Source organism: Papio anubis, chromosome 4 (genome assembly GCF_008728515.1).
Source record: "Papio anubis isolate 15944 chromosome 4, Panubis1.0, whole genome shotgun sequence".
NCBI lineage: Eukaryota > Metazoa > Chordata > Mammalia > Primates > Cercopithecidae > Papio > Papio anubis.
Genome location: NC_044979.1, coordinates 93,378,097 through 93,399,985, shown reverse-complemented (window position 1 = coordinate 93,399,985; position 21,889 = coordinate 93,378,097). Strand labels below are relative to the sequence as shown.

The window sequence follows — 21,889 nt, the reverse complement described above, 5'->3', positions numbered from 1 at the left end:
GGTGAACCCACAGGAATTGCTGCCTCTTCCTAATTTCCTTCACGAAGGCTTTAATTCTGCATTTCAGCCAATCACGTGAAAATGTTAGGCTGGTTGGCCTAAGATGCTATCAGTGATACCTCAAAGTATCATAACTTGTTGGGTCTGTTACAGATTGCTCCAGCAGAAGCACCAGATGCTAAAGTGAGGATGGTGATTATCACTGGACCACCAGAGGCTCAGTTCAAGGTATGTGCTATGCCCACAGGTAACAAATGCACAAGTACTCCATAACCTGGCATCTCCCTTAAATATGTCTGAATCTCAGAAGAGTCAATGGAAATTCTTATCTAAGAGCAGAGTAGAATCATACTCAAAATTATATTTCAAAATTAACCAAAAGTCTTTAATTTTGAGAGTTCTGTACCGGTTGCTGGGTTTACCTGTCTCTCAAAGGTGAATTTTGCTCAATGGCTTGTAATCCTATGCTAAGGTGAGACCTTAAAATTTACAAACCTGCCAGGTTAATATGCCTTGGAAACTTGTTTTCAGATGTTTTCCCTCCTGTCCCTGAGATTCCCTAGCCTTGAATTAAAATGCCCCCTTTTTCCTCTTATCCTTGGATTATCTCTGTTAGACCCTGCCCATAGACTCTCTACAAATCTCTGTAATCCTTGGGATCTTAGAGGTAGGAATGGCAGGAGCTCTTGTAGCATTTGTCCTGGTATGAACCATTGCACGTTTATTGGAATTTGAGGTCTTCGGGGCTGCAGTGTGCCTTTCAATGTCTACTGAGAGGTGGTAGAGCAGGGACTTGGCAGCCAGGCTGCTAGTTCAAATCCTAGCTCTGCCATTTGCCTTGTATGACATTGGGCAAGTTACTTAACCTTTTTCTGTAAAACCAGGGATTAAGAGCACCTACATTCTATAGTAGTTTAAGGTTTACACAATATATGAAATGTTTAGAAAAGTGCCTAACACACGGGCAGCACAAAACTAGCATGCTGGGAGTATTCAGCAGACTATGGATGAATCAGACTAAGACCATGCCAAATTCATGAATATATTCCTTTTAGTGTATGATTTCTCCCATAAAATTTAGTATGGGTGTCTTGTCTTAGAACATTTAGTGTCTGTGTAGTAAGAAGACAACTATTGAACCTTAAGCCATAGTTATTTTTTGTTTTTTTGGTTTTTTGGTTTTTTTGAGACAGAGTCTCACTCTGTTGCCCAGACTGGACTGCAGTGGCATGATCTCGGCTCACTGCAAACTCTGCCTTCTGGGTTCAAGCGATCCTCCTGCCTCAGCCTCCCCAGTAGCTGGGATTACAGGCATGTGCCGCCATGCCCGGCCAATTTATTTTTAGTAGAGATGGGGTTTCACCATGTTGGCCACGCTGGTCTCAAACTCCTGACCTCAAGTGATCCACCCACTTTGGCCTCCCAAAGTGCTGGGATTACAGGAGTGAGCCACTGTGCTCCTGGCCAAGCCTTAGTTTTCTTAGCCTTAAAGTGTGACAGTAACTAGTAACAGTGCATATAGTTCTCTCCCCACCCCACCTCTCTCCCTTAAAAACAAACAAAAAATCACTTTCTTTGACTTATATTTTCTCTGGGCCATTTTTTCACTAAAAATCCAAAGCTGCGGGCCGGGCGCGGTGGGTCAAGCCTGTAATCCCAGCACTTTGGGAGGCCGAGACGGGCGGATCACGAGGTCAGGAGATTGAGACCAGCCTGGCTAACATGGTGAAACCCCGTCTCCACTAAAAAATACAAAGAACTAGCCGGGCGAGGTGGCGGGCGCCTGTAGTCCCAGGTACTCGGGAGGCTGAGGCAGGAGAATGGCGTAAACCCAGGAGGCGGAGCTTGCAGTGAGCTGAGATCCGGCCACTGCACTCTAGCCTGGGCGACAGAGCGAGACTCCGTCTCAAAAAAACAAAACAAACAAACAAAAAAAACAAAAACAAATCCAAAACTGCTTTCACTTCATTTGTGGGAAGAATGGGAAATGAAGGAGGTGCTTTGAGCTGTGGGTGATTAGGTGAAGAAAGAAAATAATGCGAAGAAATGTATTCCTTCACAGCAGCCTTGTGATCCAGGCAGTTCAAATCTTAACTCAGAATTGTTGAAAACTGCTTCCTATCCCAAACCTTCAGGGTCACTTTTAGTTTGAAATCTTAAAAGATAAATACAAATGTATCTCTTCTTGGTGCTGCTTTTACTCTTGTAAGTGGAATTACTGTCCTGCAACTCCTATGATGCTTGTATAATAGGAACTTCAAAGTTCTTTCCCTGTATTCTCTAATAAAACTCATGTTTTATAGTTAACTTAAATGTTAACACTTAAGCCATAGTGGTTAAATTTCATTTATGTGATTGGTGACAATGCTAACTGAATGTTTTATTTTAGAGATCTAAGGAATGGTAAACCTCCTACCCCGTATTTTTTCTTACAAATTCAAGAGCTTCAGTTTTGGAGGATAGTGTACATATCCCTAGTGTGCTTTTGACTGTGTTAAGTAGTAGTAATATCTACATCATTGCCCTGAGGCGTTAAGGATCAATGGAATATAGGGTATTAAGACAAATTTTGTCTGTAATGCCCTAAAATGAGCTCAGTTTTCTGAAGCAGTGAACACGTGTTGGGTACTATTGTTTTTTGTGGTTTACCCTGGCAGTTTGTCAAACCAACTCTCGGGCTCCTTTCTCCTTTGCTGACTGATGGTTGTATGTAATAGGATATTTATATATAACTTCTAGTTGCATGCAGTAGGTGATAGGATGTATTGACTCTAAATATCAGAAGTCTCTTGGCCAGGTGCAGTGATCCACACCTGCTATCCCAGCACTTTGAGAGGCCTAGGTGGGTGGATCACTTGAGTGCAGGAGTTCAAGGCCAGCCTGGCCAACATGGCAAAACTCCATCTCTACTAAAAATACAAAAATTAGCTGGGCATGGTGGCGGGTGCCTGTAATCCCAGCTCCTTGGGAGGCTGAGGCAGGAGAGTCGCTTGAACCCAGGAGGCAGAGATTGCAGGGTGCTGAGATCACACCATGGCACTCCAGTCTGAGTGACAGAAAGAGACTCTGTCTCCTAAAAAAAAATTTTTTTTTAAAGCCAGGCACAGTCGCTCACACCTGTAATCCCAGCACTTTGGGAGGCTGAGGTGGGTGGATCACCTGAGGTCAGGAGTTCAAGACCAGCCTGGCCAACACGGTGAATCCCCGTCTCAACTAAAATAACAACAAAAAATTAGCTGGGTGTGGTGGCAGGCACCTGTAATCCCAGCTACTTCGGGAGGCTGAGGCAGGACAATCGCTTGAACCCGGGGGTCGGAGGTTGCAGTGAGCCAAAATCACACCATTACACTCCAACCTGGATGACAGGGCAAGGCTCTGTCTCAAAAAAGAAAAAAAAAAGTGTCTTTGTCTTGATGTTGTAGCCTCTTTAAAATATTCAAAGGAAAAACCACCCTTCTAAGAGTATGAAACACATTTAAATTGAAAACATTTTTCTCAGCAGATTTCTAACTGGCCCATGTAGACATGAGTTTGACTTTTAGTGAGCCTGGCATAGCTGACTCTGCAGTTCTCAGTCTCTTTTGCTCAAAAAAAAATGTGACCAGGTATGGTGGCGTGCACTGGTAATACCAACACTTTGGGAGGCCAAGGCAGGACTCTTGAGCCCAGGAGTTTGTGATGAACCTGGCAACATAGCAAGACCCCCATTTCTATAAAAATTAGTGGCACGGTGGCTCACGCCTGTAATTCTAGCACTTTGGGAGGCTGAGGTGGGCAGATCACTTGAGGTCAAGAGTTCGAGACCAGCCTGACCAACATGGTAAAACCCCATGCCTACTAAAAATGCAAAAATAATTAGCCGCGTGTGGTTGCGGGCACCTGTAATCCCACCTACTCGGGAGGCTGAGGCAGGAGAATTGCTTGAACCTGGAAGGCAGGGGTTGCAGTGAGCCAAGATCGTGCCACTGCACTCTAGCCTGGGCAACAAAGTAAGACTCCGTCTCAAAAGAAAAAAGCCAGGGGTGGTGTTGCATGCCTGTAGTCCCAGCTGCTACTCAGGAGGCTGAGGTGGGAGGATCGCTTGAGCCCAGGAGGTTGAAGCTGCAGTGAGCTATGATTACACCACTGCACTCCAGCCTGGACAACAGAAGGACCCCATCTCCAAAAAAAAAGGAAAGAAAAATGCAATTAATTTCTCATGGCCAGCATGAGAAGTTTTACCTATCACAATTTTAGTACAAATGGCCATTTGCCCACAAAAATTTATTTTTATTAGGCTATTAACTGCCTTTAACTATTTTCATCAGAAGAATATGGCTTATCCTTCTTCCACCAAGCATTCAGTTGCCTCTACTGTGATGGGTAGTAGTTATTGTCAACCTTTTAGGACTTCCTAACTGCTCTCTTCTGTGTTATTTTCAATAATCTGTGAAATGTAGATGTGTCACTGCAAAGGGCTATCCCACTTGGATTTGGGATATCCCACTTTCGAGTTAACTGATCTTTTCCATTTCATACATGAATGACACTAATAGGATGTGTTTTAATCTGTAGGCTCAGGGAAGAATTTATGGAAAAATTAAAGAAGAAAACTTTGTTAGTCCTAAAGAAGAGGTGAAACTTGAAGCTCATATCAGAGTGCCATCCTTTGCTGCTGGCAGAGTTATTGGAAAAGGAGGCAAAACGGCAAGTACTTCAGCAAAACCTGTGCAGTGGTATGAAAGGGAAAGCGTTGAAAGGTACTTAGGAGTTCCAAGTCCCCGAATTTTGGCTAATTTATAAAAAGCAGGACCATCTTGACCAAGGTTTGGAGAAGACTGCCTTTTGTTTCCTGTCTGAGTGTTGGCGCCAGCTATTAGTGAAAGTAATGCATCTCTTTCAGATCACTTTGAGAGGATTGTCCTATATTTATAAAGAGCATTTAACGTTCTCTTGATAAAACTTTAGCTTTTTATTGAACAGACACTTAACAGGAATTTTAAGAATTTAATCTACAGCTCGTTACATCTGTAATGGAAAAAAAGCAAACTGTTTCTAGTTTCTAATACATATAACTTATAAGTGGGTTTCAAAGCTATTTATAATTTTGAAGTGACTAAGTACACACACTTTGGAATCAGACTCAGGATTTGAATCTAGTTTTGCCATTCACTTGTGTAACTGGACAAATCAATTTCTTTGGATGAGGCTTAATCATCTTGAAATGGGGATAATTCTAATAACCTCATGGAATTACTAGTGGACTAAATGAAATTTGTAAAGCCATACATAGCTCAGTGTCTGGCACACAGTAAGTGCTCAGGAAGGAAGCTTTTAAAACTGCCACTTATGTGATTTATATTTATCTCTTTCAGGTGAATGAACTTCAGAATTTGTCAAGTGCAGAAGTTGTTGTCCCTCGTGACCAGACACCTGATGAGAATGACCAAGTGGTTGTCAAAATAACTGGTCACTTCTATGCTTGCCAGGCAAGTGGGCTCTAAAATGGATAAGCTTTTGTATCTTTCTCAATTGGAAGTGATTTTCCCACAGGTGCTCCTACCTGATAGAATTAGTTAAGATTGTTTGATGATTAAGACTTTTCATCTCCCTTTTAGCAGGTGATTTCAGAGACTACTAGCAAACTGACTAGTATGTATCTTTAATCATCAAATGGATTTCTATTTGAAATTGTTGAAATGAGGGGTTACAATAACTTTTAGTAGCTTTTGATCAAGTAGAATTTCAAAGCTCTGTCCTTTTCCAGGTTGCCCAGAGAAAAATTCAGGAAATTCTGACTCAGGTAAAGCAACACCAACAACAGAAGGCTCTGCAAAGTGGACCACCTCAGTCAAGACGGAAGTAAAGGCTCAGGAAACAGCCCACCACAGAGGCAGATGCCAAACCAAAGACAGATTGCTTAACCAACAGACGGGCGCTGACCCCCTATCCAGAATCACATGCACAAGTTTTTACCTAGCCAGTTGTTTCTGAGGACCAGGCAACTTTTGAACTCCTGTCTCTGTGAGAATGTATACTTTATGCTCTCTGAAATGTATGACACCCAGCTTTAAAACAAACAAACAAAAAAGGGTAGGGGAGGGAGGGAAAGAGAAGAGCTCTATGCACTTCCCTTTGTTGTAGTCTCACAGTATAACAGATATTCTAATTATTCTTAATATTCCCCCATGCTGCCAGAAATTGGCTTAATGATGCTTTCACTAAATTCATCAAACAGATTGCTCCTAAATCCAATTGTTACAATTGGATCAGAATAATTATCACAGGAACTTAAATGTTAAGCCATTAGCATAGAAAAACTGTTCTCAGTTTTATTTTTACCTAACACTAACATGAGTAACCTAAGGGAAGTGCTGAATGGTGTTGGCAGGGGTATTAAATGTGCATTTTTACTCAACTACCTCAGGTATTCAATAATACAATGAAAAGCAAAATTGTTCCTTTTTTTTGAAAATTTTATATACTTTATAATGATAGAAGTCCAACCGTTTTTTAAAAAATAAATTTAAAATTTAACAGCAATCAGCTAACAGGCAAATTAAGAATTTTACTTCTGGCTGGTGACAGTAAAGCTGGAAAATTAATTTCAGGGTTTTTTGAGGCTTTTGACACAGTTATTAGGTAAAAAAATAAAATGTTCAAAGATACGGAGCAGTGCCTAATATCTGGAGAGCAGCACTACCATTTATTCTTTCATTTATAGTTGAGAAAGTTTTTGATGGTACTAACAAAGTGGTGGCAGGAGGTTTTGGAACGGCTGGTTTAAATGGCTTCAGGAGACTTCAGTTTTTTGTTTAGCTACATGATTGAATGCATAATAAATGCTTTGTGCTTTTGACTATCAATACCTAAAGAAAGTGCATCAATGAAGAGATGCAGGACTTTCAACTAGTTGGCAAAAAGCAAGCTTTAGCTTGTCTTACAGGATGCTTAGTTTGCCAGTACACTTCAGACCAATGGGACAGTCATAGATGGTGTGACAGTGTTTAAAGGCAACAAAAGGCTACATTTCCATGCAGCCAGCACTGTCATGAGCCTCACTAGTATTTTGAAGATTTTTAAGCACTGATAAATTAAAAAAAAAAAAATTAGACTCCACCTAAAGTAGTACATAAGTATAGCAGGACTTCTGTATACTCTGCAATCAGTTCTTTGGGAAAAAAAAAAAAAAGTCAAAAGATAGAGAATAAAAGTTTTTGGGATATAATTTGAATGACTGTGAAAACATATGACCTTTGATACCGAACTCATTTGCTCACTCCTTAGCTTGACAGCAAAGTCCAGTGTGTACAATTATGTTGGGTGTGGGTGGTCTCCAAGGCCACGCTGCTCTCTGAATTGATTTTGAGTTTTGTTTGTAAGATGATCACAGTCATACTACACTGATCTAAAGGATATATATATATCCCTTTAAAAAAAATCACTGCCTCATTCTTATTTCAAGATGAATTTCTATACGGACTGTTTTTCTGAAGATCGTATCAACTAGACATTTTGAAAATGATTTAAAATGTTTTCCTTAATGTTCTCACAAAACAAGTTTCTTTTGTAGTTTTAACCAAAAAAGTGCCCTTTTTGTCACTGGATTCTCCTAGCATTCATAATTTTTTTTTCATACAATGAATTAAAATTGCTAAAATCATGGACTGGCTTTCTGGTTGGATTTCAGGTGAGATGTGTTTAAGGCCAGAGCTTTTCTCATATTTTTTTCCCCCAATATTTGATTTTTAATCAATATACACGTAGGTGCTGCATTTATATCTGCTGGTTTAAATTCTGTCATATTTCACTTCTAGCCTTTTAGTATGGCAAATCATATTTTACTTTTACTTAAGCATTTGTAATTTGGAGTATCTGGTACTAGCTAAGAAATAATTCTATAATTGAGTTTTGTACTCACCATATATGGATCATTCCTCATGTATAATGTGCCCCAAATGCAGCTTCATTTTCCAGGTATCTTGACGCAGAATAAAGTTTTTCATCATTTAGGTGCAGTTTGTTGTGTAGTACATTTTATTTTTGGTTTTCAATTGTATGTGAACATTCTGAATTTGAGTTTTTCAAACTCTATAGACAGATTTCTGTTATACCATGTCCAGCCATGGTACTTAATGTGAACCTTGATAATACTCTTGCATATGTTAAGAACTAGAGCTTTCAGAGTTTTTCCTAACACTTTGTTTACTTTCTTTTGTTACTGGAGTATTGTGGAAGGGTTACAGAAGTCCTCCTAGAAGAATATTATCACCTCAAAGAAAAAGTATAAAAATAGGACCAGTGGGCTGGTGGTTCATTTTATGTTACTTTTTAAAATTTTTGCCATTCCATTAAACAGGGTTAAGATTTACATTTAAGCTAAATTAATAAAAATCTGAGCAGAGAACTCAATCACAGGAGCCAGTGCTAACTCACTCCAGGAAATTCTGATGACATTTCTAGGATAAAGGCAGTGTGTCATAAGTTTTGGGTAGAGTGTACTCATTTTTGGTTGCAGGTATTAGCCCACTTATCTACAGTCTCTGCATGTCAGTTAGCAGGAGTGCCCATGAAGTAGACAAGCCTTGTCCTAAGAGCAGCCTAACCAAGGAGGCGGGCTTTAGGAGCTGTATTTTCCAATAAGTGACTCAATCCAAATCTGAAATGACTAAAGCAGTGCATAAAATATTTTATTCACATTTGAACTCCACTGGAGTCACAGATGAAGTATCATCTTCTTCTATTCCAAGAATGAAGTCTTCAGGTACTGTCTCAGGTGCTATCTGAGCTAACTGGTCATCATAAGAACGTAGGGTCCATAATTTCTCTAATTCATAGATTTCTCTGGTTTCTGGAAGCATCAAATGAATCACCATGCTGCCTATCAGGGACAGACAAGAGATACAATGAAGGAATAGTTAATTTGCTTTTATTTCTTACCTTACAACACACACTGGCTAGTATAACTCTAGGAATAAAGCAGTGGTTCGCAAGTGTGGTTCCCAGATTAGCATCACTGTGGACCCCATCCCGGTAAAAATACCACAGAAATGATGCTATGCCTTTCTCAGCGTGCCTTATAGGAGGGATATGTCAATATATAACATTGCTGGTGACAGTAACTTTATCAAAGAGACTAAAGGTGGTCAGGTTTCTCTTCGGTGACAATTCTCCATGGGTAACACACTTACGCACATCTTTTGTGCAAAACACTGCATTTTGTTCTGACTATCCATGAATGTTTTGTATTGTGAATATTCTTAACAGAAAGATACTGCCTCCCTCCAGGGCAAAGGGCAGCTTTGCTTACAACAGCATTTCTCAATTGGGTAATACTGGTAATGTTTAGGGTCATTTTTTATTGTCACAATTGGAAAGGAGGATACTGCTAAACATCCTACCGTTGCACAAGAGACACCCCACCCCACGTGCAAAATGACCTGGTCCAAAGCAGTTAATAGCGACAAAAGTGAGAAACCATCAGAGCAAAGGCAGCCCTGCTTCTTGCCAGTTACAAAAAGGCCAAGACACCCTCATCTGAGTTCCTGTTTTACAACTGTGTGTGCTGCTGTCATCTGGCCCACGTTGCCCTATGGAATCCAGAACTCAGGAAACCAGTGCAAAATGGATGCTGGCTACTGCTGTAATAAACTGTCCTTTGTCTCTAACCCTCTAACAGTCTTGGCTTTTACCAGTATCCATGAAAACTGGCGGGACAACTTATTAGCTTACCAGTAGAATAAAATCTCAAGATTCCTCAGTTCTTGACATACAGCTATGTTTTCCCCTTTGTAAATAGTATCTTGTTGGGAGGTGCTTTGAAACTATGTACACATTAATACCCAAAGTTGTTAGACCTTTTCAAAATTCTAGTCCTCTGCTCTTGTCCTTTCTTGTGCCTGGAATAACCTCATCCTCATCTATGCACCCCAGCCCCCAAACCTTCCTCTACCACTACTAAGGAATCTCTCCCGCCTCTACTATGTTACTCTGTTGTCCACCACCTTCCTGATCTGTATAGCTAGTAGATACACACCATGTAGTATATATCTTCCTCCAGGTGCGCATTACCTAGGGTACTTTGGCTTGGTTAGGTGAAAATTCTACATGTGAATAAGACCACCTGGATTATAACTAAAAAAGCTTTTGTTACCTTAAACACACTTCAAAAATCTTACCTGGGAATACATTCATCAATTTGATCTCAATCCTTTTGCAACTGAAAACAACTCAAGATTAGTGTAGTACCATCAGTTACCTGTAAAATACGCCAGAGTAACTTACCAAAATCCACGCACATCCAGTCATCAGTGTCCTTCCCTTCAATCTTAACATGAGGGTCATGTTTACATTTCAGGTGTTTGTACTGCAAAAAGCCACATGGTTTATTAAAGGAAGAGGGGAAGGGGGAAGCCTGTTCTTGCTGAAGGTCTGTTGGTTTTTGTTTGTTTGTTTTTAATCTTACCCATTTCTCATTGCTATACTTTGCCCTGTGATGAATAACTTAGGGAAACTATTTCTCCCTCTAAATCTTATCCACTTTCACCTCTCCCCTGAATTCTCCTGCCCCAGCCCTTCTGAGAGTGCCTCTGAGGCTGAAAAAGCTCAGTCGGCATGTGGTACCCACCTACATCCATCACTTGTGTTCCTCCCAGCTTCCCTTCACCTTTAGGGACTGCAGATACTACCTTCTGTTTATAAAGCCAGGTTGTCTCATTGCCACTGATTGCACCTCATCTGCCTTCATGACATGTTAATGGAACCCTGTCATCCTATAAATGTGTTCAGTTATTTTGTTAAGACAGATATACTAATATCAAACAAGATGGCCATTAAGTAAAAACTGTTAAAAGAGACAAAGGACATCTCATATCACCCCAAAATCAAAGGAAACGATAATTAGGGCAGGAAAAAGACAAAATCAATGAAACTAGGATTTGGTTCTTAGAATGACTAAGAAAAAAGACAACTAAAATCTGAAATGAAAGAGGTGACACTACTGATTTTAGAGAAATAGGATTGTAAGAGTACTATGAGCAACTGTACACCAAACAACTGGGTAACCTAGATGAAACAGCAAAATTTCTAGAAACACACAACCTACCGACTGAATCACGAAGAAATACAAAGTTTCAATAGACCGTTAACTAGTTATGGGGATTGGATCAGTAATCAAAAATCTGTCAACAATAGTCCTAGACCAGACAGCTTCCCTGGCGAGTTTTACCAAATATTCAAACCAGAATGCAATACTCAAATTCTCCCCAAAAAATGGAAGAGCAGGGAACACTTCCTAACTCATTCCATAAGACCAATACCCCGATGAACATTTGATGCAAAAATTCTCAACAAAATACTAGCAAACCAAATTCAGCACCATATTAAAAGGAGTATAGACCATGACCAAGTGGGATTTATCCCTGGAATGCAGGGTGGTTCAACATATAAGAACGGATCAATGCAATAATATCACATTAATAGAATGAAGAAAAAATCTATATGATAATCTGAACTGATGCAGAAAAAGCATTTAACAAAATTCAATACCTTATGACAATAAAGCACTCAACAAAGTAGGCATAAAAGGAAATTACTTCAACATCATAAAGGCCATGTAACAAAAGCACACAGCTAATATATTCAGTGATGAGACTGAAAGCTTTCCTGTAAGACCAGGAATAAAACTAAGTATGCCTGCTTTTCCTACTTCTATTCAACACAGTATTGGAAGTTCTAGTCGGAGCAATTCGTCAAGAAAAAAAAAAGGGTATCCAAATTGGAAAGGAAGAAGTAAAATTATCTCTGAAGACAATACAACTTCACATGTAGAAAAGCCCAAAGATTCCACAAAAAAAGCCCCGTTAGGACTACTAAACAAATTCAGCACACAAAAATCCATCGTATTTCTATACAGTAACAATGAGCAACCCGAAAATAAAGTTTTTAAAATTCCATTTATAACAGAATAATCCTTTTTTTTAATTGAGACATTCTTGTTTTGAGTTTTGCTCTTGTTGCCCAGGCTGCAGTACAATGGCGCAATCTCAGCTCACAGTAACCTCCACCTCCCAAGTTCAAGCGATTCTCCTGCCTCGGCCTCCCAAGTAGCCAGGATTACAGGCATGTACCACCACGCCCAACTAATTTTATGTTTTTAGTAGAGATGAGGTTTCTCCATGTTGGTCAGGCTGGTCTCGAACTCCTGACCTCAGGTGATCCGCCTGCTTCGGCCTCCCAAAGTGCTATGATTACAGACATAAGCCACCATACCCAGCCTAGCAGAATAATCTTAACCACAGGAGCAAAAGACTTGTACATTGAAGACTACAAAACACTGCTGAAAGAACTTAAAAGATGCCAGTAAATGGAAAAATACTTCATATTCATGGATGGGAAGACAATACTGTAAAGATGCCAATACTACCCAATGCAGTCCACAGATTCAATGCAATCTATATCAAGATCACAATATTTTTTGAAGAAACAGAAAAATCCAACCTAAAATTTATATGGGTCCAGGCATGGTGGCTAACACCTATAATCTCGGCACTTTGGGAGGCCAAGGCAGGAGAATTGCTTGAATCTATGAGCCAAGATTGTGCCACTCTACCACAGCCCGGGTAACATAAGCGAAACTCCATCTCAAAAAAAAATTATATGGACTCTCAAGGAACCCCAAATAGCCAAAACAATCTTGTAAAAGAAACAAAGTTGGAGTCTCGTATTTCTTGATTTCAAAACTTAGAACAAAGCTATAGTAAACAAAACAGTCTGAAACTAGCAAAAAGACAGACGTGCAGACTGATGAAACAGAATACAGAGCCCAGAAACAAACCTTTGTGCATATGGTCAAATGATTTTCAACAAGGGAGCCAAGACCATTCAATGCACAAAGGACAGTCCTTCCAACAAAGGGTGCTGAGGAAATGGGTCCACATGGAAAACCTTACCGTCCACAAAAACTAACTCGAAATGGGTTAAATATCTAAACAGGAGTCCTAAAACTATAAAACTCTTAGAAGAAAATGGGGAAAACATGATACTGGTTTGGCAATTATTTACTGGATATAATACCAAAGACACAGGCAACAGAAGAAAAAAGAAATTGGACTTCACCAAAATTAAATACTTTTGTGCATCAAAGGACACTCTAAAAAGAGTAAAAAGGCAACCCACAGAATGGCAGAAAACATCTGCAAGTCACATATTTGATAAAGGATTAATACCCAGAATATATAGAGAGCTCCTACAACTCAACAACAAAACAACAACCAACCTGATTTTAAAATGGGCAGAGAGTCTGGGCAATATAGTGAGACCCTGTCTCTACAAAAAAAAATTAGCTGGGCATTGTGGAGTAACTCCTACCATTCTATTTTCTGTCTCTATGAATTTGACGACTACTCCTCCTCTAGTCCTAACAACTTGGGAGGCTGAGGTGAGAGGATCACTTGAGCCCAGAAGTTCCAGGCTGCAGTGAGCTATGACCACACCACTGCCCTGAAGCCTGGGCAACAAAGTGAGACACTGTCTCTTTAAAACAAACAAAAAAGCAAAGGACTTTGAAGGTTCTTCAAAGAACATATACAAATGGGCAATACGCAAAAGAAAATATGCTCAACATCACTAATCCTTAGGAAAATACAAATAAAAACCACAATGAGATTTCACTTCATGCCCATTAGGATGGCTATTACCAAAACCAGAAAATAAGTGTTGGTGAGGATGTGAAGACTGGAAACTGCACTGCTAGAGGAAATGTAAAGTGGTGTAGCCACTATGAAAGAATACAGGAGCTCCTCAAAAAATTAAAAACATTCAGCTTTGTGCTAGGCTGGTAAATAGAAAAAACAAAAATTAAAAACAGAATCACTATATGATCCAGCAATCCCATTTTTTTGCACATACCCCAAAGCATTAAAAGCAAGGACATAAACAATTTTTTTTTTTTTTTTTTTTTGAGACTGAGTTTTGCTCTTGTCACCCAGGCTGGAGAGCAGCAGCACGATCTTGGCTCACTGCAACCTCCACCTCCCAGGTTCAAGCAATTCTCCTGCCTCAGTCTCCCAAGTAGCTGGGATTACCGGCACCCTCCACCATACCCAGCTAATTATTATATTTTTAATAGAGACAGGGTTTCACCATTTTGGCCAGGCTGGTCTTGAATTCCTAACCTCAGGTGATCTACCTGCCTTGGCCTCCCAAAGTGCTGGGATTACAGGCATGAGCCCAGCCTTTTTGTTTGTTTGGTTTTTTTTTTGTTTTTTTGAGACAGCGTCTTGCTCTGTCACCCAGGGTGGAGTGCAGTGGTACAATCTCGGCTCACTGCAGCCTCGACCTCCTGGGCTCAAACAATCCTCCACCTCAGCATCCCGAGTAGCTGGGACTACATGCACACACCACCAAGCCCGGTCAATTTTTTATTTTATTTTTTATCTTTTTTGTAGAGATGGGGTTTCACCGTGTTGCCCAGGCTGGTTTCAAACTTCTGAGCTCAAGCAATCCACCCTCCTTGGCCTCTCAAAATGCTGGGATTACAGGCATGAGCCACTGCGCCCAGCCTCATGAACAGTATTTCTATACACATATTTGTACCAGCATTATTCACAATAGCCAAAAGGTGGAGGCAATCTAAGTGTCCATCAATGGATAAAAGGATAAACGAAATGTGGTATATACACAAGACAGAGTATTATTCAGCCTTAAGAAAGAAGGAAATTCTGGCACATGTTGCTACATGGATGAACCCTGAAGACATTATGTTAAGTCAGATAAGTCAGTCACAAATGTATGATTCTACTCTTATGAGATACTGAAAAGTAGTCAAATTCATAGAGACAGGCAGTAGAATGGTAGCTGCCTAGGGAAGGGGAAATGGGGAGTTATCGTTTAATGAGTTCAGTGTTTCGGTTTTGCAAGATGAAAAAAGTTCTAGAGATGGATGGTGGTAATGATTGCACATCAATGTGAAGGTACTTAAAGCTACTGAACAACACATTTTAAAATTACTAAATGGGCGGGGCACAGTGGCTCACGCCTGTAATCCCAGCACTTTGGGAAGCTGAGGTGGGTGGATCACAAGGTCAGGAGTTGGAGACCAGCCTGACCAACATGGTGAAACCCCATCTCTACTAAAAATAGAAAAATCAGCCGAGCGTGGTGGCGGGTGCCTATAATCCCATCTACTCAGGAGGGTTAGGCCAGAGAATCACTGGAATCCGGAAGGTGGAGTTTGCAGTAAGCCGAGATCGAGCAACTGCACTCCAGCCTGGGTGACAAAGCGAGACTCCACTCCAGCCTGGGTGACAGAGTGAGACTCTGTTTCAAAAATAAAAATAAAAAAGATTCAACGGTAGGTTTTACGTTATATATATTTTACCACAAACAACAAAACTTTCTTGCCTTTGCATTTCTCTCCTCATCTAAAATCTTTGTAAAGGTAATTTCTATCTATCTCTTTCACAGAAGCTTCTCTGTAAAACCTCCCATTCTTTTTACATCCCCAAGTCCAGTGGTCACTAAGTCTTCTTACTCCATCCCACCATTACATCTGATAGGGACCCTAGTATGCTGTCTTTATATCTCTTCTTTATGCTTTCCTAGTTCTCTTCCTCTCTCTCCAGTTACCCCGTTTTTGGCATCTTCTTCTGCTCTGTCATGTTGCACCAGGGTTTTGTGTACAGCCCCCACCTTTTTATTTTACAACCGTTCTCTATACAATCTCGGCTACTCTTTTGGTCTTAACTGCCTCCTCTATGACCAATTCTCAACAGACTAAGAAAGGTATGATGGCCCTGTGGAATGGTACCAGAGTCAGCTGGAGGCTTCCAAGTAGTTTCTTCCTCATTCTGATTCATATTCAGTGCAAATGGAAAACAATCCCCCTTTCTTTCCTCAACTAGACCTGTAAGGGCAAGGACTACAGATCTTTTTTGTTCTTACCTTCCCAATACTCCGTGCTTGGGAACAGTGCTTGGGAACACTGGGCATGCTGAAATATTTGAATTAAACTCCAGGCCAGCACTGTCCAATAGAACATTTTACAATTATGAAAATGCTTTATGGCCGTCCCATATGATAGCCATTAGCCACACGTGGCTATTGAGCATCTGAAATATAGTTAATATAACTGCAGAACTGAATTTATATTTTATTTATTTTTTTTGAGACAGAGTCTCGCTCTGTCACCAGGCTGGAGAGAAGTGATGCGATCTCGGCTCACTGCAACCTCCGCCTCCCGGGTTCATGATTCTCCTGCCTCAGCCTCCAGAGTAGCTAGGATTACAGGCACACGCCACCACACCCAGCTAATTTTTGTATTTTTAGTAGAGACAGCGTTTCACCATGTTGGCCAGGATGTTCTTGATCTCTTGACCTGGTGATCCACCCGCCTCAGCCTCCCAAAGTGCTGGGATTACAGGCGTGAGCCACCACGCCTGGCTGAATTTATATTCTAATTTATAATTAAATAGGCACATGTGGCTAGTGGCTACCGCAATGGATACTGCCTCTAGAACTCCCTCTGGTTATACTGTCTTCTAGCTTGCCTCGGGTTATAAAATATTATCTTCCGGCTGGGCGCAGTGGCTCATGCCAGTAATCCTAGCACTTCAGGAAGCCAAGGCAGGCAGATCCCCTGAGGTCGGGAGTTCGAGACCAGCCAGGCCAACATGGAGAAACCCATCTCCACTAAAAATACAAAATTAGCTGGGCGTGGTGGCACATGCCTGTAATCCCAGCTACTCGGGAGGATGAGGCAGGAGAATCGCTTGAACCCTGGAGGCAGAGGTTGCCGTGAACCGAGATCGCGCCACTGCACTCCAGCCTGGGCAACAAGAGCAAAACTCCATCTCAACTAAAAAAAAAAAAATCTTCCTTGCGGTCACAAGAGAAAAGAATCAGGAATATCCTAACTCAACAGGGCTGGATATTTGTTCCCATACCTTTCACTATCAAAGAACATAAAATGAATTCATGCAAATTCTGAAAATGTGGGCTTCTTCTGTAACTTTGTATGATGGGTTTACTCTCTCTTTTTTTTTTTTTTTTTTTTTTTTGAGACAGAGTCTCGCTCTGTCGCCCAGGCTGGAGTGCAGTGGCCGGATCTCAGCTCACTGCAAGCTCCGCCTCCTGTCCTGCCTCAGCCTCCCGAGTAGCTGGGACTACAGGCGCCTGCCACCTCGCCCGGCTAAGTTTTTGTATTTTTAGTAGAGACGGGGTTTCACTGTGTTAGCCAGGATGGTCTCGATCTCCTGACCTCGTGATCCGCCCGTCTCGGCCTCCCAAAGTGCTGGGATTACAGGCTTGAGCCACCGCGCCCGGCCGATGGGTTTACTCTCTAAGTGTTGCTCCTTGGCCTGATGCACTGTCACTATCCCACTCAGTTAATGGTCCAAAAGAGAAAAGAAAGCATCCTACCATTTTCACAATGTAGAAGGCCATGGCATGTAAGTGTCGGGTAGAAGTTCCACTACCAATCACAAAGTAATCTGTGTATCTCATTTCTGGAGGAACCTGGATCACACAAATGTCTCTCGCATTTTCTTGCCTCAGAAGTGAAACCATTATATCGATGTCAAACTTGGGACCAGTATGATCTGAAATGCACAAATAGTTGTTTGTATCAGGACGGCCAAGCAGATAGACCTGTATGCACCCAGAGATGCCGGCAGCTGACTGTTCCTCCATGAGGGTGTTTAGATCCAAAGTGTTTTTACAGACAGCAAGGCAAAGGCCTCCTGGAAGCTCAACCTAGACAGCAGTATCATAGCACTGCTCAACTTTTATGGTCAGTGCTCAGATTACGCAGAGCCACTATACATCCTTCACCATTAACCATATGCAAGTATAACCAGACATCAGTGACAAATGACTTTCTATTCACTAATACTTAAAAGGAGCAATACACCACAAACACAGAAATGCTATACAAAGAAAAACAGTGCCACAATTGGGTAGGAGGTGATATCCTGGAGCATATTACATTGAATCCCAGTCATAACGTGTCACAGAATTGTGAGCTGGAAGGGCTCTTAGATATACCTGGTCCACAATCTTCAATTGCGAGATGAAGAAACCGAGGCCTAGCAGAACTACTGTGGCCTAAGGTCAGTCACTGAAAAAGCTACATTTTTAAGTAATTATTATTTTGAACCTTTAAGTTTTCATATAAAGCCACTGGGTTATTAACAACTGTTACCTGTGAAAATCTAATTTTTTTTCCCGTAAAGATTTAGATACTCTGATCTTCAGCTTGGAGTATTACAGGCTGTAAATTTAAAGCTCGCCCAAGTTCTAAAGCCGACTCCAAAGGACCTAGTAGCTAAGTCCACTAAGGCCTCTCCCTCTCATACTCTACATTCTTAGATGTAATCTGTTTATCATTCTTAAGTTTCTAAAAACGTCAGCAATAACTAGAGGATATTAACTTGGACCTATCTAATACTGGTGCTTCCTACGCACCCCTTCGCACCCAGACCCTAGAGCTCCTCAGAATCCTCAAGCCCCAACAGTCCCCACAAACCCATTTTCCAGGATCCTAGGAACAGAGTGAAAGGAGGTGAGGACGGTAAGACTGTGATGCCAAGGGTGGGAGGTGGCCGTCCGGGAGGCTGCGATTTTGCAGTTCATCTCTTGCCCTCAGTTTCTTCACTGTGAAAAGGGAAAGTTGGCGCCAACAATCTTTGAAGTCCCTACCAGCTCTGGATGTGCAGGAGCTTCGTGACTCCAAGAGAAATGCACAAAGAGGGGAACCCAGAGCCACCTTGGCTGAGACCTGACTACAGACTGCCCGGAGAAGGTCGCCTTCGTTCTCCTCCACGCCCGTACCTGCCGCGTCCGATTCTGGGCGTCCCTCGTCGACCGTCCTCTCCGCCCGCTCCTCCAGGCCAGGCTCGCTGTGCAGGCCGCGGACAAAGTTTGGGGTCTGGCAAGCCCGGCAGAACGCTGCTCCTACGGGAAGCCGCTGCATGGCCAGCAGCTGAAGCCCGGGCTCAGCTCCAACCGCGCACCCCGCCACCGAAGAAACCGCCCTGCGCCACATTAGTGGCGCGAGCAGCCGCGCCACACACCCGCTCAGCCCCATGGCAGTAGCCTCACGTCGGCGTCGCTGGTGGGTGGCCCTTCAGGGAGCCCGGCCTGGAAATTCTACGTCGATGCGTGGGCGGAGTCAAGGCCTGAAGGACGGGCCATGGGCGGAGTCTGGAGCTGGCGAAGACGGCAGTGACCCGGAAGAGCTACTTGGGGATTAAGGCGTGCAGGAATAAAGAACTGGTGTTGCTTGCCCAGCTTGCTTTACCTTGTGTCGCAGTGGCGCACTACGTTGTCACTTTTTTGGACTCTGTCCACTAAGCCTCATAAAGGCAATAATTTTTGTTTCATTTTTAACTGTTCTCTCCACAGCACCTAAAACAGTTCCTGGTACTAAATGTCCAGAAGTTGCTGTTAATCTGATTAGGCTGGGATTAGGACATATAATTTACCCTCTCTCATTACTAAAAAAATATTCAAGATTCGCTTGCAAATTTGAAATCCCACGAGGAAAGTCTGTTACCCTGGGCTAGAGTGGGGTGGGAGGCAGAGGCGTAAAGGACCATTTGGAAACCGTTCTTAGGCCAGCCCATCTACACCTGCTGTATGGAGGAGTTCACGTCCGGGGGCGGCACTGTGGGGACCAGCTCTGTGAGAATGAGGAATTCTGAGGTACCGTTGCGGTATTAAGTCATTGGACTTGAGAACTGCAATAGATCCTGGGCGCGGGGGAGGGGGGAAGCGGGGCGGGGGGTTGGGGGGCATGGGGCTCGGCAGGGAAGCAACTTGCCCAGGTCATACACTTACTGACCGTGTCAGAATCAGAAGCCAGTTTTTGGCTTCTGAATTCCAGGCCTGCTAACTGCTGAAAGGCAGGCTTCATAGAGAGCAAATACTTCAAATGCCTGAAACAGTGCCAGACACATAGCAGGCACTCCAAAAATGTTTGCTATATTATTTTAAATAATTCCAAGCACTAATTTTGGGAAGTTTTTTTAAAAAAATACAGAAATTAAGCATTTGTATATATCACACCAGATATGTACAATCACTTCAAGGTATTTCTGAAAAGAAGAAAGACATTACAGATTAAGTTTCCTCAGTCCAATTTTAGCTCCATCCTCAATTCCATTTTTCCATAGGCATGAACTTGGCGTTTCTCCCAGCTTTTGGCATCCATTCTGTGTTCCCATCCTTCTCTGAACATCCCAGACCTGCTTTACCACCTGTATTTGCCAGCTCATTTAATGGGTCATCATCCCTTCAAATCTCCCAAACCCTGGATTTCATTCAGTCCAGGATCTTCATACAACAAACGATTCTGTTGTCAAAATCCTGCTTATGTTACCTCCAAAATGTTTTTGTGAGTCCAGCTTCTTGTCTTCATGTCCAGTGTTTCTTCCTTAGTCTAAACCCTTATTAGTTCTTGCCTGATTACAGAGACCACCTCCTACCTGGCTTTCCTGTCTCCAGTCTGTTTCTACTCTTTTCATCCTCCATGCTGCCCTTCTATCCACTACAGTCATTTTCACTTCTCTGCTTTTTGCTATTTTTCAAACTCACCATACTTTTTTTTTTTTTTAAGAGATGGGGTCTTACTCTTGTCACCCAGACTGGAGTGCAGTCGCACAATCATAGCTAACTACATCCTCAAACTCCTGGGCTCAAGCAGTGCTCCTGCCTTAGCCTCCCAATTAGCTAGGACTATAGGCATGTGGAACCATGGCCAGCTAATTTTTGTTTTTAATTGTTTTAAAGACAGGATCTCACTATGTTGCCCAGGCTGGTTTCAAACTCCTGGCCTTAAGCAATCTACCTCCCTGTAGCCGTGAGTACAGGCACAAACCACCATGCCTGGCAACCTCACCATATCTTTCAATGCCAAGCTTTGCATATACTTTTTTTTTTTTTGAGATGGAGTCTCACTCTGTCACCCAGACTAGAGTGCAGTGGCACCATCTCGGCTCACCACAACCTTTGCCTCCAGAGTTCAAGCGATTCTCCTGCCTCGGCTTCCCGAGTAGCTGGGATTGTAGGCATGCACCACCACACCCAGCTAATTTTTGTATTTTTAGTAGAGACAGGGTTTCACCACGTTGGCCAGGCTGATCTCAAAGTCCTGACCTCAAGTGGTCTACCCACCTCAGCCTCCCAAAGTGTTGGGTTTACAGGTGAGACACTGTGCTTGGCCACTACTCTTTTTAGAGCACCCTTTTCCCATTTTTTCATATGACAAACTCAGACTCACTCTGTAAGATATACCTTAAGCATTAAGATATCTCCCCCCTACTCTCTCAGATGGTCCCTCAGAAACCCCTCATCCCTTTGTTCATAAATGTCTTTAATATTTACTATGTTTGATTGGATGATACCCCACTAGAAAAGACTTAGATTTAATTCCACCTCTTCTGTTTATTAGCAGTATACTACTGAAATTCTTAATCTGAGCCTTAGTTTCCTCATCTGAAAATGAGGGAATGATACCTTCTTCACAGAGTCTCAAAAGCTTGAATAAAATATGTAGCACAAATTATATACCATAGTGCTTGGCATGTAGTAATCATGTGGAAATTAGTATCTATCTACAAACTGACCTCATGGAGAGGAAATGGCTTGAACCCAGTCATTATGATAAAGCTCATCAGAAAAAGACAACCAGGAACACACGTGTGGTCAAAGTTTTTTTTTTTTTTCTGAGTTGCTCTGTCACCCAGGCTGGAGCGCAGTGGCGCAATCTCAGCTCACTGCAACCTCCACCTCCCGAGTTCAAGCAATTCTTCTGCCTCAGCCTCCTGAGTAGCTAGGATTACAGGTGTGCACCACCACGCCTGGCTAATTTTTTTTTGTATTTTTAATAGAGACGGGGTTTCACCATGTTGGC

General features: G+C 42.1%; 2 protein-coding genes across 3 annotated transcripts in view; one reads left to right on the top strand and one right to left on the bottom strand.

The window, feature by feature from the left end:
* Positions 1–7,991, top strand: part of IGF2BP3 (insulin like growth factor 2 mRNA binding protein 3) — a 154,347-nt gene extending 146,356 nt beyond the window's left edge. For both annotated transcript variants that reach the window (XM_021935955.2, XM_031665320.1), the window contains 4 exons: positions 154–228; positions 4,555–4,686; positions 5,355–5,468; positions 5,747–7,991. In XM_021935955.2, the coding sequence (XP_021791647.1) occupies positions 154–228; positions 4,555–4,686; positions 5,355–5,468; positions 5,747–5,845 (420 nt within the window). In that variant the 3' untranslated portion in view covers positions 5,846–7,991. The remainder of the gene's footprint in view (positions 1–153; positions 229–4,554; positions 4,687–5,354; positions 5,469–5,746) is intronic.
* Positions 7,992–7,998: 7 nt separating this feature from the next.
* Positions 7,999–19,211, bottom strand: MALSU1 (mitochondrial assembly of ribosomal large subunit 1). Its single transcript, XM_003896201.5, has 4 exons — positions 18,808–19,211; positions 17,398–17,576; positions 10,264–10,345; positions 7,999–8,860 (listed from the first exon to the last, which is right to left on the bottom strand). The coding sequence occupies exons 1-4, from the start codon at positions 19,061–19,063 to the stop codon at positions 8,670–8,672; spliced, it is 708 nt and encodes a 235-aa protein (XP_003896250.1). The 5' UTR covers positions 19,064–19,211; the 3' UTR covers positions 7,999–8,669.
* Positions 19,212–21,889: the final 2,678 nt, after the last annotated feature.

Bases quoted from the DNA above. Each gene is read 5' to 3' on its own strand.
- MALSU1 (XM_003896201.5), bottom strand. From the start codon at position 19,063: ATGGGGCTGAGCGGGTGTGTGGCGCGGCTGCTCGCGCCACTAATGTGG. The intron at 17,577-18,807 runs GTACGGGCGTGG...TGTGCATTTCAG, and splicing joins CCCAGAATCGGACGCGGCAG to ATCATACTGGTCCCAAGTTT. The intron at 10,346-17,397 runs GTAGGATGCTTT...GGCTTTTTGCAG, and splicing joins CCTTCTACATTGTGAAAATG to TACAAACACCTGAAATGTAA.